The sequence below is a fragment of the Symsagittifera roscoffensis genome, chromosome 7 (genome assembly GCF_963678635.1).
Source record: "Symsagittifera roscoffensis chromosome 7, txSymRosc1.1, whole genome shotgun sequence".
Taxonomy (NCBI): Eukaryota; Metazoa; Xenacoelomorpha; order Acoela; family Convolutidae; genus Symsagittifera; species Symsagittifera roscoffensis.
In genome coordinates, this window is record NC_087068.1 from 38,716,521 (window position 1) to 38,733,333 (window position 16,813).

General features: G+C 34.1%; 1 protein-coding gene across 1 annotated transcript in view; it reads left to right on the forward strand.

Moving 5' to 3' along the window:
• Positions 1-9,101, forward strand: part of LOC134852201 (golgin subfamily A member 4-like) — a gene marked incomplete in the record, with an annotated part of 10,961 nt that extends 1,860 nt beyond the window's left edge. Inside the window, 8 exon segments of the mRNA XM_063868514.1 lie at positions 316-411; positions 1,183-1,408; positions 1,774-1,902; positions 2,538-2,747; positions 5,090-5,272; positions 5,972-6,171; positions 6,984-7,197; positions 7,786-9,101. Of these exon segments, the coding sequence (XP_063724584.1) occupies positions 316-411; positions 1,183-1,408; positions 1,774-1,902; positions 2,538-2,747; positions 5,090-5,272; positions 5,972-6,171; positions 6,984-7,197; positions 7,786-8,937 (2,410 nt within the window).
• Between the last annotated feature and the right edge of the window lie 7,712 nt (positions 9,102-16,813).

Consider the following 16,813-nt stretch of genomic DNA (forward strand, 5'->3'; position numbering starts at 1 on the left):
AGACTGCCTTTTAAGGTTTATGGAGCAGCAATAAAAGCATTAAAAAATAAATGAAATAAAATAAAATGAAAATTTTTTCTAAAATTTGAAATTTTTTGGGAAATACCTTCCAAACAATACCTTTCGAATGATATAAAAAATTTCCGTAAAATATGGCTAGCTAAAAAGTCGAAATTTGTCTGAAGAAAAAAAAACCCACCCCGAGCACAAATATTCCGTTACTTTCGTATCGAAAGTCGGAACAACAACAATTTGAGAAGGCTTCTATGAACTGAAAGTGGAACTTGATGTTGATGTGAGGTTGTATTTGTTCAGAATAGCGGAGTTCCAGGGTATCCTGAATGACCTGAAGAACAAGACGATGAAGGATGAGTCTGAGAGAAGAAACAATGACCAGCTAGTCAATCGCAAGTGAGCTTTTTTTGTACCTACCTTAGTTTGTTTAAACAGTTTATTTAAATGCGGCAGAAATGTTTTTAGACAAGTTCAAGGGCACCTTTTTGAATGATTGTAAATCCTTAGTTGTTGTATTCCGCTAGGAAACTTCGGAACATTTGGTTACTTAAGGGTTAAAAAACGCCTTTCGAAGCTTTAAATGTTACAGAAGAATTTTTTGTTGTTCTTTTTTTGACTTTTGATTCATGTTAAGATACTTGCAGTGTTTTAGTTTGATGACACGTGAACCATAAGAAATTCTTAGTTGATTTGATTTAACAATTCATTAATTTCATACACTTTTGAATTCAAGAGATTGAATTGAGCAGTCGCTCCCTCAATTTTTGTGCTTTGAAGTATTTGAAGCAAAACTACTTTTGAATAAATTAGAAGTCGTAAGTACACTTCGAATAAGCGATTAAAATGAAGTGATTTTCTAGACTTACCGACATCTACAGATAGAATTGGTGAGGTAAAATCGCTATTAAAGGTCAAATCATCATGCGAGTTAGAAGTTAAGACGATTTATCCACGAGGAAAAAGATCAACATACGAGCTGCTGTGTGTCCCTAGTTAAGAATTTCATGCAATTTTTTGGTTATATTTCTGAATAGAAGTTTTTGCCTAGCCCTCAAGCAACGAGCATGAATCTTGGTGACTCTCGAACCATTTGCTTTTCGGCTGAGTAGCGGAGACTTCACCGTCGCTTCCTAGAACTCATAAAAACCGGATGTTGTTTTTGTTTAGATTATCCGATATGCAGTTTGCACTGAGCGACATTCAAAGAAGTCACGCCGACTTGCAACACGAGTCTTCCAAAGTGAGACAGGACATGACAACTCTGTTCGAAACTGAGAGCAGTAAACTGAATGACCAAATCAGTCGCTCCCTCGACGACTTCAGAAGGAAGCTGCACGATACCGAAACGAAGATCAAAGACGAGTCTTCCTCTAAGCTGACTCACTTGGAAAAAGTAATTGTTTTAATCTCACGATATTCATTTTCTCTGAATTTCATACACGCGATTTCATACAATTTTTGAAAATGTTTGAAAAGATATAAGCCTTTTATCATTTTTTCGAAGGCTTATAAATGCAGATTTTTTGTCGCGCGCTTGCCCTGTAAAACCTTGCGCTTTGATCTTGAAGAAAATGCTATCAGGAAGCTTGAAGACCAAAAATAACCTTCATATAAATCAAAACAAGTGTATAAATAGAGATGGTACATTTTTGAAGGTTTAGTTGAGTTAAATAAAGTTTTTGTCAATTTTTTCGTTTGTCAATTGTTAACTGCTTGGTTATGATGTTTTAAAAAACATTTGACCTTTTATTTTTTCAGAGTCTGAACGAGGAGCGTGACAGTCGACTGAAAGGCGAGAAGAGCATCAGAGATGAGATGAAGGAAACAGTAGCTGAGATGAGAGAAAAAAGCAAAGAGGACCTACAACTGCTTACTAAGTCTAAGAAGGTACCCGGGTTGAGCTCACATTGAAAATTAGCGATAAAAAAGATGATTTATCGATTTTCATTGCCACAATAGCAAATTCTATCAATAATTATCGCTAATTTGGCTGATTTTCAGCGGTGAAACAGCGATAAAGAACCTATCAAAATGAGAAAAAATAGTGCTCAAACAAGGGTTCGCTTCCCGAACCTTGAGATTTAGAGACCTGTATGCTACCTATGCGCTATCAATACTTTTACAGCAAGGTTTATCTATGCAACAAACTCTGAATTATACATGAATCAGCGCTGGAAAATAGCAATCACTGGGATACTACAGAAAAAGCGATAATTAACGGTGGGACTTCAACCCGGGTATGCAACCTAGTCAGGCATGCATCCGTTTAGTTGATTGTTTTCATTGCAATCGAAGCAAGCTACATGAAACCATGTTGATATCTCCAGTCAAAAACTTCGAAAGACACATGGTTGCGAAAACGAAAGATAGGCTTCGGGTTTTTTTTGTGTTGTTTAATCTTTCTCCATTAGGTGATTTTGCTTTAAGTTTACCCAAACTTAATTTGAGTACTTCATTTTGTTGTCTTATTTATGGGAAAAACTAATGCTTGTTTAAGATTCTTTTCAGAGAATAATTTTCAGGCGGAAAAACAAAAAATTACAGACAGTTTGAACGTCGTGAACGATGCCGTCAACTCGGTTGAGAAACACCAGGATGAATGGTTCGACAAACTCGCCAAGTCACTTCGAGCCGAGATCAAAACACGAGAAGCGAATACAGACTCAATTCAGAAACAGATATCAGACCTCGATGCTAAGTTTGCTGAAGCGCTCATCCTAATTGATAAAGAGGTACAAGTATGGCAGATGGGTCCCCAAAATGATAGACTAGAAGACATCACTTGAGAGGCAGCTAACTGGCCTTATTACTTTTGGAACAAAATTTGTAATTTCTTCCAAGATCGGATTTTTTTTGAACAAAATTTGCAATTTATTCCAAGATCGGATTTTTTTTCGGACAAAATTTGCAATTTATTCCAAGATCGGATTTTTTTTGAACAAAAATTGCAATTTATTCCAAGATCGGATTTTTTTCGGGCAAAATTTGCAATTTATTCTAAGATCGGATTTTTTTTCGGACAAAATTTGCAATTTATTCCAAGATCGGTTTTTTTGAACAAAAATTGCAATTTATTCCAAGATCGGATTTTTTTTTTCGAAAAAAAATTGCAATTTATTCCAAGATCGGATTTTTTTGGAACAAAACTTGCTATTTCTTCCAGGATCGGATTTTTTTCGAACAAAATTTGTAATTTCTTCCAAGATCGGATTCTTTTTGAACAAAATTTGCAATTCATTCCAAGATCGGATTATTTTTTGAACAAAGTTTGTAATTATTCCAAGATCGGATTTTTTTTGAACAAAAATTGCAATTTATTCCAAGATCGGATTTTTTTCGGACAAAATTTGCAATTTATTCTAAGATCGGATTTTTTTTGAACAAAATTTGCAATTTATTCTAAGATCGGTTTTTTTGGAACAAAATTTGCAATTTATTCCAAGATCGGATTTTTTTTAAACAAAAATTGCAATTTAATCCAAGATCAGATTTTTTTCGGACAAAATTTGCAATTTATTCTAAGATCGGATTTTTTTTGAACAAAATTTGCAATTTATTCTAAGATCGGTTTTTTTGGAACAAAATTTGCAATTTATTCCAAGATCGGATTTTTTTTAAACAAAAATTGCAATTTATTCCAAGATCAGATTTTTTTCGGACAAAATTTGCAATTTATTCCAAGATCGGATTTTTTTGAACAAAAATTGCAATTTATTCCAAGATCGGATTTTTTTCGAAAAAAATTTGCAATTTATTCCAAGATCGGATTTTTTTGGAACAAAACTTGCTATTTCTTCCAAGATCGGATTTTTTTCGAACAAAATTTGTAATTTCTTCCAAGATCGGATTCTTTTTGAACAAAATTTGCAATTCATTCCAAGATCGGATTATTTTTTGAACAAAGTTTGTAATTATTCCAAGATCGGATTTTTTTTGAACAAAAATTGCAATTTATTCCAAGATCGGATTTTTTTCGGACAAAATTTGCAATTTATTCTAAGATCGGATTTTTTTTGAACAAAATTTGCAATTTATTCTAAGATCGGTTTTTTTGGAACAAAATTTGCGATTTATTCCAAGATCGGATTTTTTTTAAACAAAAATTGCAATTTATTCCAAGATCAGATTTTTTTCGGACAAAATTTGCAATTTATTCTAAGATCGGATTTTTTTTGAACAAACTTTGCAATTTATTCTAAGATCGGTTTTTTTGGAACAAAATTTGCAATTTATTCCAAGATCGGATTTTTTTTAAACAAAAATTGCAATTTATTCCAAGATCAGATTTTTTTCGGACAAAATTTGCAATTTATTCCAAGATCGGATTTTTTTGAACAAAAATTGCAATTTATTCCAAGATCGGATTTTTTTCGAAAAAAATTTGCAATTTATTCCAAGATCGGATTTTTTTGGAACAAAACTTGCTATTTCTTCCAAGATCGGATTTTTTTCGAACAAAATTTGTAATTTCTTCCAAGATCGGATTCTTTTTGAACAAAATTTGCAATTCATTCCAAGATCGGATTATTTTTTGAACAAAGTTTGTAAAAACAAGAGTATTACTTGCTGCACTGCGATGAAATTAAATGCATATTAAAACCGCGATGAAGCCAACATGCTTTCTGATCGACTGAAAACAAAAAGTATGAACCAAGGAGAAACTCTCACCCATACATTAATAACAATGATAAACTAGGCTTCAACCCGTTTTTATTGGGTTTTGCTTTCTTTGTTTACAATAATTCTCGTTAAAAATTTTAAAAATATGATTGATTTCTGATCTTGATGCTTCCTGATTTCGTATTGAACCCGTTTTCACGTTTGCAGTTCATTTTATCCCGATCTGCACTGCTGTAAAACAGCCCCGAAGTTCTCAATTGAAATGAAACAGTCAGCTAAGCTCTTCCCAATGAGGTTTTTGAAGGCTCCAGGATGGTTTCAGGGGGTGATTTTAGAAACGTCTAATGCCTATTAAGCATTGATGCATGGTTTTTTCACGTTGTTTTTTGAGATCCCCTCGCTGCTTATTTGATTATTCAAGGGACCCATTTATCATACTCTTGCCAACAAACAGCAGAAACCTGCCAGAGCGACCCATCCCTTTCTACCTAATCCCCCCGCTTTGGCCTCGAGAAGAGAGACGGTGGGGGAATTGGAGAGCAACGTCAAGTTGCTTTCGGATCGGATCAGCCAGCTGCAAAGTACGATGGATGAGAAGTCACGTGAGACTATGTTGTTGCGCAACAGTATTTCAGTGGTAAGAAGAAACGTATTTTAAATTTGCCCTGATTTTTTTCTGGGCTTGGAAAGCGAAAACTAATGCAGATTGGTACGCAACGTGCCTTTCAAATGAAAATTGATCTGAAGATCTCAAAATTTGCACCCGCAATTCTTGAAAAATTTACGCCTCGTAACTCTTGAAAAAATCGAAAGATTTGATTATTAATCCATATACGAAGCATATAAATGCCATATATAAAGGCATTTATTTATTTAGGTCGTGTTTGTTAAGGAAAAAGCCCCAAAAGTTAACGTTTGATTTTTCGCATTTCGACTTCTAAGTTTTCTTTTCAAGTTCATATCGAAATCATTTGCTAAAAAGAACGCACACTTTTCTCGAATTAAAACTCTCAAATGGCGTGAAAAACGTGTTTGACTTATGCTTCGCAGCGAATTAAATAAATTGCTTAAATTACTTGGATTAAGTAATTACTTATCATTCCAGTTCTCACTACTATTTTTTCAGCATGATTTTTCTACATTATATTTCATTCGCACAAATATTGCTGAACTGTATAGATAGGATTTTCTCAAAGTAGAGGTGAGTTCAGGTTTCCGAAAAATTTGTCAGAATTTTTTGTCCCGCTTAATTGCTCCTATATTAGCTCACTTTTTCGTAATCTTATCCTCACATTAGCCCCTCCCATCATTCTCATTAATTATGTGTTTACACTAGGGCAATGCTAGTGGGATTGACAAGATCAACGAGACTCTGAACCAGGTGATCGAGTGGTACTCCAAGTCTACCAAACAGGTGGACGATGTCAACAGTCTCTTCCTGGACAAAGTGGGACCCCGACTGAACGAAGTGGAGAGGGAGATTGAGAACGTGAAGAAGTTCACCATGATTAAGATAGGCGAAGAGAAGAGTGCTAGGTATGTTCTTAAATACAGTCATTGGGCTCTGCTAGCGGCGGGGGGGGGGGGGGGGGGGTGTTACATTATAAGGGTACAAGGTACAATATTTTTCTATGCTTAACCGCTGAATTAGTCTTTTATAGGGGTGGATATTCGCTTGAACGAAAAATGTACCATACTTTACTATTACCTATAAAAATAAAGTTAAAAAGATGCGGGTATAATTAAAAAGGTCCGGGATCTTTTACTTTTTCCCCCACCTGCGAATTTTCAAAAATGAATTTCTGTTCACATTGTCCAATTTTAACAAAAATTAGGAACGAATTAAAATCACATTTGGTCCTCATACTTAACCTTGTAAAACACCTCGTTGCACCATAAAATTGGTTCTTATGTGAGATGGGGAGAATCTCAAAAAGAGCCGAGATATTTATTAGCAAACGTTCTGCTTTCCTTTTCTGTTGTTTAATTTTTTTTCTTTCTTTAATGTCAAATTCAAATTGTTTTGACAGCAATCAACTATTTGGCAGTGAAACCTAAATCTGTGGGCAAAAAAAACGACGACATTGTTTAAAAATCTGGTTGTCAATCCCCTTCCCCCTCACCGCCCTCTGATCTCTGAAGTTGCGGTAGATCTGGCTGTGGATTAAATTTGAATTTCTAATTGCTTAATATATATATATACTTAATTAATATACTTGATGTGCCAAATTGATTTTGTTTGATATCTCTTTTTTGTTTTGAATGTTCACCGAGAAGTTCTGCAAGCTGTTCTCCTTTCTTCAGAAAAATTCAATTTACATGCGATTGAATCTATTTCATGTTCACAGAACGGTAGCTGTGAATGAAGTGAACCGAGAGATGAAGAAAACGAGGCGAGACCTGTCCAGTCACAAGGAGGAGTGTGACTCATCTGTGGCTAAAGTGAAGGTGGAGACGGAACAACTGGCAGCTGCCCTCCTCCACATCAGACAGAGTCTGAAACAGTCGCTGGAGGAGCAGATATTCAGAGTGGACATGCAGATTGCAGAAGAGAGCAAAAAGGTAGAAAAAATGCACTTTATCGTGTCCCATTTTTTCCAGAATGACACCAAAAAATGTCCACCAAATTTTGCTAAAAGTTGTCGAAAACAGTCTCGAACTGTTTTGAAGGCGTCTTTGACATAAAATCGCTTACGAAAGTAGGACAAATTTGTCCCTATTTTGTTTGAAATCCATATAAACACAGCTTAAATCTTGTTTAAAAACTACCTGATTCTAAACGCGCACTCCCTCTCAAAATTTGAGCGATACCGAAACTAAAATGTTCCCAATCTTGCTAAAACACCTATGAAAGCTACTCTAATATTTTATAACTCTCATCATTCCCAAAAAAGATGTGTCAAAAAAGGTTATCAGTCATAACAGCTGGCTGAAATAGAAGGAATTTTCATCTCACGTGTAAAGAAATTCGAATTTTAAAAAATTCAAATGTTTTTCAACCTTTTTCCTGATGCTTACTTGTTTTTCAAACTAAAGCGTGCCAGATCATTGTTATTGTAGTTACCAGATGGCTGATATAAATGTTTTTTTTGTGTGTGCCAAAAAAGTTGTTTGCTAAGAATTGTCTATTTTCAAAAAGATTGAGTTTAGAAAACCGAGCAAATTGTACAAATCAGGCAAGACGTCAATCATTTGAATTCAATCGTTGAGGCCAATTTAGTATCGACTACAGAATATAACTTGGGATCCAATTACGGTCTTCAAAACATGCCCACTCATCAACAATTAGGACAACCTGAAAACCTCTACCAAACAGCCCACCCAGTTAGAACAAGAGAACGAACGGTCGAGTCTCGAGGTCGGGTGATAAAGAATGCTGTAGAAGTTCAAACCGATAATCACGCAGAAACCCAAACGTACGCCCAGCCGAAAACATCTGAGAGTCAAACTAAGCCGAAGACAAGCGAAAAAGAAATGAAACCGAAATCACCTGGAACTGCAATGCAGACCATCGAATCATTCCTGCAAGAAATGTGGCACACGAACGGAAATCCTAATCAAGCAGTTCAGACTGGCAAATCGGTTTTGGATAGCCCGCCAAGTCCTGGAGTCGGATTTCAAACGAGCTTCCAATATTCTGATTTAGGTGTAATACCAACGCAAACAAGTCCCAATTTGGAACGGAACTCAACAAGAGCATCGATTTCGAGCCAAGAAAACCGACAAGACGAGGGATTACAACGTCCCGATAAGTCCTCCGAGGACTCACGGGGACCAGTGAACCCTTTAGCAGGAATGAATTTCCATGCTCTAGAAGGAGCTCAGCTGGAAATGGTCGGGGAAGTTGAACAAAAATTGAAAAAAGAAGATTCGGTTTATAAGAGATATTTAGAGATGCAAAGTGAAAACAATGCAAATGGCGATCAAACTAACAGAAAGAGGCCAAGTGAGAATAATGGGAATAATAACGAATCAGATGGAAAGCAGAAAACGGAAATAGAAGAGCTTGAGAAGTCTAGAGGAAATCGCAACGATTCAGAACCAGGTGCGTCGAGGGATCAGGAAACTGGAATTGACAATCAGAACGGAAAATTTGAAGACGGAATCAAGAGAAAAACAAGTTCGGAAGAAAAATCAATGCACAGTATCAAAAACCCGAAGACTGCTGGCTCTCGAAATTCACAGACTCGGGCAAACCGAACGGCGTCGGCAAAAACTCTTGATGAACCAGATGCCGATGATTTGGAGTACAAGTCAAATTCTAGTAAGAAACGAAGCTTGCCAATTGAAGATGAAAGTTAGATCTGGGTCTGAAATATTAATATTTGATATTAAAATCAGATCGGCTATTTGATTTTGTCCTTACAAGAACATTTAAATAAACTCGAAGTTTTTGTTTTGAACGAAGCGCAAAACCAAGTAACTCGATATTAGTATAATCTCCATCGAATTTACCTTAATTGTCAGATCATTTTGCCATGAAATCGAAAAGGACATTGAAAAGTCTTCAAATAAGTATAAAAAATACCATCTTACAAACACAAACCCTCATTTCTTGATTTTTTATAAAACAGATAAGAATGAAAGATTTATTTTCCATAAAAAATCTTATTCGAGTTTTTCGTCTTCAAGAAGCTGGAGATACTGAATCAGACCACAAACTGATAGCAGTAAACAACAGTCCAATAGAACCACGTAATGAATCGTTTGACATTACCTAACTCCAAACCATCTGCGCTATTAATGTTCAACTTGTTGAAGGGAGTGTTCCATTCCTTTGAGTGGTTTCAATTGTACCCAACTTTACCATAAATGTATTCACGTTATGACTGCCAGTGTTCTTTTTGGAAACTAGAAGACTATTTTGTCATATTTTGCGGCTCAGATTCAAAATTATTGTAAAAACTGCCATTTTCAAACAAATTTGAAATGAAGAGTTGAGCTGTTGATCATTTTGAACAATGTTTTCTTTTTTTTGTCCTCATCAAATTTGTCTGTTCAGATTCATGAAACATTTCATATGCTTGAAGTTGAAGTAAGTTTTAATCAACCATTTTCAATTTAAATGTTTTGTAAACCTAACTTCAAAATCAAGAAGCAAACAAACACAAAAGTACTCAGTGTTCAAAACTTGCTTGCAGATAGACAACTTTTATATTTTTTGCGTTCATTGAACAAAATTGTTTGAAATGAAAAGCAATATTAGTTTTTGTATGCAGCATTTTTTTTATTTTTTTCCGAAAAATAAATTTGTATCTACAGCAAAACACAGGAGATTGGAGACAGTAAATGAGTTCAAAAAGGTGGGATTCTTCGACGAAATTATCATGGAGAAATTCTTACTGATTATTGTTGATACTCAGTATCAATATTCGGCTATGTTTTCTTGTAATTTAAAAAAAAAGTACGCATGAATTTTTGATTTTGGCTTTTTAAATTTCGCTGTGACTATGAAGCTCAAAAGTTTCGCTGTGACTAGAAGAAAATATGAAAGTTGTTTTCTGTTTATTAAAGATGTTGCAACACTTTTTCGAAAATTGAAAATTTGGCTGGTTTGGGATATTTTAGGCTAATTAGATTTTGACCAAAGCGTAGCGCAAGCTGCAACTTGTTCCGGCTCAGATATCAAAAGTGCATGTGATAATGAAAGGTGATTTTTTTGATAAATTTTGAACTAAGGGAATCAATATCTTTCAATACTAACAAAAATCTACTATTAATTTGAAAAAAAAACATCATTCAAGTTTAAATAGGGACAGTGATACGGTCTACAAAACTTTTTATCTAGATGCGAAAATTATCACTTCATAATTGACATCTCTAATGGGAGAGGAGATTTTCCAGAAGAAGATTTTTTTTTTTCATTTTTTTTTTTGAAAATTGAATCGGAATGTTTCACCCATAACCCCTTTATATACCTATCAAGGAAGTATAAGTATCATTCTGTTCTTTGTCCTGATACAAACACTTTGTCCAATGGAAAACGAATCGATAAACTTTAAAAACTCAAATATATATATATAACTCAAAAAAGCTCCCAGACATTTAAAATGCCTACTTACATTTAATTTACTTTGAAAAAATTGTGTGTTTTAGTTCGAATAAAGTCCAGTTTAGAATTTTTAGAAAAGATTGTAAAAGAAATCTCTGAAGTTCCTTCCATTTTTTTCTTTGACATCTGCCATTTCCAAAAAGATTCAGATGAAACGATGACGCACAAGATAGTTTTGCTCATCATGGTTTTCGATAGAACGTTTTTCATGTTTTTTTTCTGAAAGTTTTTCTGTTTAAATTTAAATTTTACAATCCATTTTCATTCTTATGTAAACAAAAAATTTTCTAATTTAATTTACTTTGTGAATTGAACAGCTTGCGAATTCATTAAACTTCTGATATAATTGATTTCAAAAACACTTTGTTCTGGTTTATTATCAGTCTCAAAGTTAAATTTTTGGCGTTTTTGTTTTTGATAATGAATGGTTTTTGTTTGATTTTACTGATTTAACCAAAATGGCCCATTTAGACAATAATAAACATATGATGTTTTAGTCATCTCTGGTGCCCACTTTAATTGTACTGAAAAACTTGCTCTGTAAATTTATTCTTGTCTTGATCCAACCAATCACAAATAAACACCGCAATGGTAAGTGGCTCACAAGTATATTACTTGTAATTGCTTTAACAATTCAGAAGAAACCTTTTGTTTTGTTTACATGAAATTTGTCTGGATTCACGCATCTGTTACTTGCTTGAGTTTGAAGTACGTTTTAATTAGCCATTTTCAGTATTAAAGTTGACTGGTTCACCTTTTATCAAAAACAATAATAAAAATAAAACACAAAAGGTTTTAGCATTCAGAACATGTTTGCAGATATACATGCTGGCTGGTTTTTTTTGTGTTCATTGAAATAAATTTCAAAAATGGAATGCAATATTTGTTTTTTGTAGTCCAGATTTTTCCGAGAAATAATTTAGTTTGTACAGCAAAACACAATGGTTGGAGACAATGAGTGAATTCAAAATTGTGGGCTCCTTCGAAAAAACAGTCATGCAAATTTTCTTACTGATGTTTGTTGATAATCATATCAATTTTTGGGCTATGTTTTTTCTAGTTTTTTTTTTAAATACTGCATGAATTTTTGATTTTGGCTTTTTATTTCGCCGTGACTATGAATGTGGAAAATTTTGCTGTGACTAGAAGGAAATATGAAAAGAGTTTCTGTTTATTAAAAATGTTGCAATAATTTTTCAAAAATTGAAAATTTGGCTGATTTGGGATATTTTAGGCTAATTAGATTTTGATCAAAGCGTAGCACAAGCAGCAACTTGTTCCGTCTCAGATATCAGAAGTGCATGTGATAATGAAAGGTGATTTTTTTTGTTTGGTAATTTTTGATCTAAGGGAATCAATATCTTCCAATACTAACAAAAATCTACTATTAATTTGAAAAAAAAACATCATCAAGTTAAAATAGAGACAGTGATACGGTCTACAAAATTTTTAATCTAGATGCGAAAATTATCACTTCATAATTGAAATCTCCTATGGGAGAGAAGATTTTCCACAAGAACAAATTTTTCACTTTTTTTGGAAAATTGAATCAGAATGTTTCATACATATCCCCTTTAGCCCTTTAGATACCTATCAAAGAAGTATAAGTATCATTCTGAGCTTTGTCCTGATACAAACACTTTGTCCAATGAAAAAACGAATCAATAAACTTTAAAAACTTAAGTATATATAACACAAAAAAGCTCCAAGACATTCGAAATGCTTAATTTACTTTGAAAAAAGTGTGTCGTTTTAGTTCGAATAAATTCCAGTTTAGAATTTTTAAAAAAGATTGTAAAAGAAATCTCTGAAATTTTTTTCATTTTATTGCGTTGACATGTGCCATTTCCAAAAAGATTGAGATGAAGCGATGACGCACATGATAGTTTTGCTCATCATGTTTTTTGACAGAACGTTTTTCATATTTTTTTCTGAAATTTTTTTTTATTTCCTCGTCTGTTAAATTTAAAATTTACAATCCATTTTCATTCTCATGTACACAAAAATTGTCTTAATTTACTTTGTAAATCAAACAGCCTGCGATTTCACAAAACTTCTGATATTATTGATTTCGAAAACACTTTGTTCTGGTTATTATCAATCTCAAAGTTAAATTCTAAGCATTTTTGTTTTTGAAAGTGAGTGGTTTTTATTTGAGTTTACTTTTTAACCAAAAATGCCCATTTAGACAATAATAAACATATGAGGTTTTAGCCATCTCTGCTACCCACTTGAAATGTACTTAAAATCATGCTTTGTAAAATTATTCTCGTCTTGATCCAACCAATCTCAAATAAACACCGCAATGACAAGTGGCTCACAAGTATATTACTTGTAATTGCTTTAACAATTCAGAAGAAACCTTTTGTTTTGTTTCCATGAAATTTGTCTGGATTCACGCATCTGTTACTTGCTTGAGTTTGAAGTACGTTTTAATTAGCCATTTTCAGTATTAAAGTTGACTGGTTCACCTTTTATCAAAAACAATAATAAAAATAAAACACAAAAGGTTTTAGCATTCAGAACATAATTGCAGATATACATGCTGGCTGGTTTTTTTTGTGTTCATTGAAATAAATTTCAAAAATGGAATGCAATATTTGTTTTTTGTAGTCCAGATTTTTCCGAGAAATAATTTAGTTTGTACAGCAAAACACAATGGTTGGAGACAATGAGTGAATTCAAAATTGTGGGCTCCTTCGAAAAAACAGTCATGCAAATTTTCTTACTGATGTTTGTTGATAATCATATCAATTTTTGGGCTATGTTTTTTCTAGTTTTTTTTTTAAAATACTGCATGAATTTTTGATTTTGGCTTTTTATTTCGCCGTGACTACGAATGTGAAAAATTTTGCTGTGACTAGAAGAAAATATGAAAAGGGGTTTCAGTTTATTAAAAATGTTGCAAAACTTTTTCAAAAATTGAAAATTTAGCTGATTCAGGATATTTTAGGCTGATTAGATTTCGATCACAGCGTAGTGCAGGCTCCGACTTGGCCCGGATCAGATAACAGAAGTGCATGTAATGAAAGGTGATTTTTTAACATTTGAACCAAGGGTATCAATATCTTTCGATACCAACAAAAATCTGCTTTCTTTTTGAAAAAAAAATCAAATTTAACTCGGGACATCAATACGGTCACTTCATACATGACATTTTCTAAGGGAGAGAAGATTTTCCAGAAAAAGATTTTTTTTTTCGTTTCAGTTGGATAATTGAATCGGAATGTTTCAACCATAACCGCTTCAGATACCTATGAAGGAAGTCTAAGTATCATTCTGAGCTGTCTTTTAATACAAACATGTTGTTCAATGAGAAAACAAATAGTTAAACCTTAGAATCTCAAAAACATAGGACTCAAAAAACTCCGAGCGTGAAGTATATGAAGTTCCAGTCATCTCTGGTATGCACTTTAATTTTACGGAAAACCTTGCTCCTACTAACTTAGTCTTGATCCAACCAACCACAATTACTACTTCTAAATGCTTTAACAATTCAGAAGAAAATTATTTATTTTTTGTTTTCATGAAAGCAATTTTGAAAAAATTTGACGATGTTGGCAGCAAGTTATGCTTATTTTTATACCGTATTGTGTGTATTGACGTATGTGTGTTTGTAATTTTGATTGTTGTTTTACTTATTACTCCTGGCTGAATTAGGAATTGGTTTTCATGACAAATCATTTTTTAACTTTTTATTCCACTCAAGGCATCCCACTCAAAAATTGCCCAGTAGTTAAAATAGCTCAGACAAAGTAGCTCACACAAGTTATAATATCCCATCTGAGGAATCGAAACAATTAAATAACTGCAAATGGCTAATCAAAAAATATGAAACCAAGGTGCCGCAAATAAACAAACTGATCAAAGGAATGCTAACTTTTGAAAAAATGAGTGAAATCAATTTCAGTTCAAAGCGTGAAACTTTCGAAGCGACCCATCAAATCAACAAGCTACGTCTTTCTAAGCTCACTTGGCAATATGGTTAAAGAATACAACTCTTGGTTTGAAGATCAAAAGATCGATTCACGGTGGATCGCAGCTTTTAGTTCGAAAATGATAAAATTGTCCCCTAACCCCCCCAAAAAACCATTTACTGGGTAACTGGTAGGGGGATGTTGGCAAAAGCTAAAAGCCTTACTTTTGGCCTCTATTATCTCACAAAAAAGCCCCTCTACGATAGCTAGAAAGAGAAATACTCTATGATTTTTTGGAAAATCGAATAAAAAAGCCAAAAACATGAGATAATTATGCCAAAATTTGGACAAATTGAAATCTAGAAGAGTGTGAATTGAGCCAAATCTTGAACCTAATTTACTGTACCTGAGTTTTTGCGTGAGTTAGTTTTTATCCGGACTTTTTCATTAAATTCTCGATACTTATTACGGTTTTGATTAGTGGTACTGCTGCTTGCTTTCTCAGTAGTAAACTTCTGGTTGAAAGAGTCGAGTTTTTTTCCAGAAACGTATGCATCGACGGGTGGCTGCCTTGGAAAAGCGACGTGACGCCGTTATGCCACCCCTCAACTGTATTAGTCGTTCGAATGAGACCTGCCTCCGCGTTGTTTTAATGGTTCCATAGAGCTTGGTGGAATAAATCATCGCGCCGTTGTTGACCAAATATTTTTCCTTTGAAGTAATTTTCTAAAAAAATGATGCGAGCTCGTCAATTTTCTCGAGAATGTCATTTGGAATGTCAAACTCATCGGTAGTTTTGCAAACTTCGTGTATAACTTAAGAAAACGCAGTCCAAACCTCTTAATGAGAGGAACGAAGCTTAAAGCTGGGATCTTTTTCAAAGTTAAGACTAGCTTAGCATTGTTTGCATAGGTTTTTTCAGACCTAATTCTGAGAGTTTGCGATAAAAACTTTGGCATAAACCAAAATAGCAACCTTTGATTTCAGTTTCAAATAGGGACGAAATTGCGCTCAAAGCAGCTTGTTGGAAGTCAATAAGGAGTTTTTCGGGTACGCCGTCTCCAATAAGGCTAATCAGGGCTTCAAAAAACCTGTTGGAAAAAGAAATTTTTGTTGATCCGCCAATCTGGATATGTACTGCGTACCATTGATAAAGTTTACGCGGACAAATCTCAAAAGTTCCGTCACAAAGCCAAATTTTGTTATGGACACCAAGAGCATTTAATTTTTTCTTGTCACCGAGAATAATGAATCTCTCGCTGCCCTCGTTTCCGCTATCATTTAGACAAAAAGGCCAATATTTGTCGTGACTGTTCAAGTTACGGTCAGTCGACGAAATCAGTTTGAGCAGTTTCTTCGTTTTAGTCAGATTGAGGGATCTTCTCACGGCTGCCCGTGGAGGAATTGAAAGCTGAATTGTCGGATTATCGTTCACTGTCTTGAGACTAGCGGCTATCAACTTGTTGCTTACATTTTTGATTTGGGATTTAGTTCTTTCTTTCAGCAACCGGGGTTAAACTCGTAGCTATGTTGTGATTAAAAGAATTAATGTTTTCGTCGCAAGTTATAAGGGTCATCTGACATTAAGGCAACGCCATTTTGCACAACGCCAGTGATTGGTAGATTTTGCGTCTCGCTTTTTGATGATTTCGTGTCTATCAGATATAAGCAACGTTTTGCCTTGTTCAGTTTTGCCGTAGATAAAATCTATCATAATGGTGTTCGTTGTATCGGTGCTATGTTTGAACTGATATATCTATGCGTTGCGTTTCAGTATCAAGTATTTCTCAATTATGACTCCATTAACAGGTCAAAAAACAAAATTTAATTCCTAGAAAAGAGTTTTTTTTACCATTAGTACTATCTCTATATGGCGTCTCAATTTAATAGATGCAGCTGAACTGAAACTTGTTCGAATTGCGATATAGAGATATGTACCAATTCTTGGTAATCTTTATCATAAAGTAAGTTTTAATCCCTTATGGGTTATTTTAATTGACGTTTGCTATTATGGCAGGGTCTTTTGTCCATTGGAATTTATTGGTATGGGATTTTTGTAATGGGATAATTTTGTATGGGACTTTTGTCCTGTCAACGATTATTGCATAGCGGTCAATCAATTTGGCCCTGTAATTACGGAGAAAATGGGCGTAAAAAAGGATTCACATACATTTACGCTTTTTTGTAGTTTGCCCCTTTATTTGGTAAG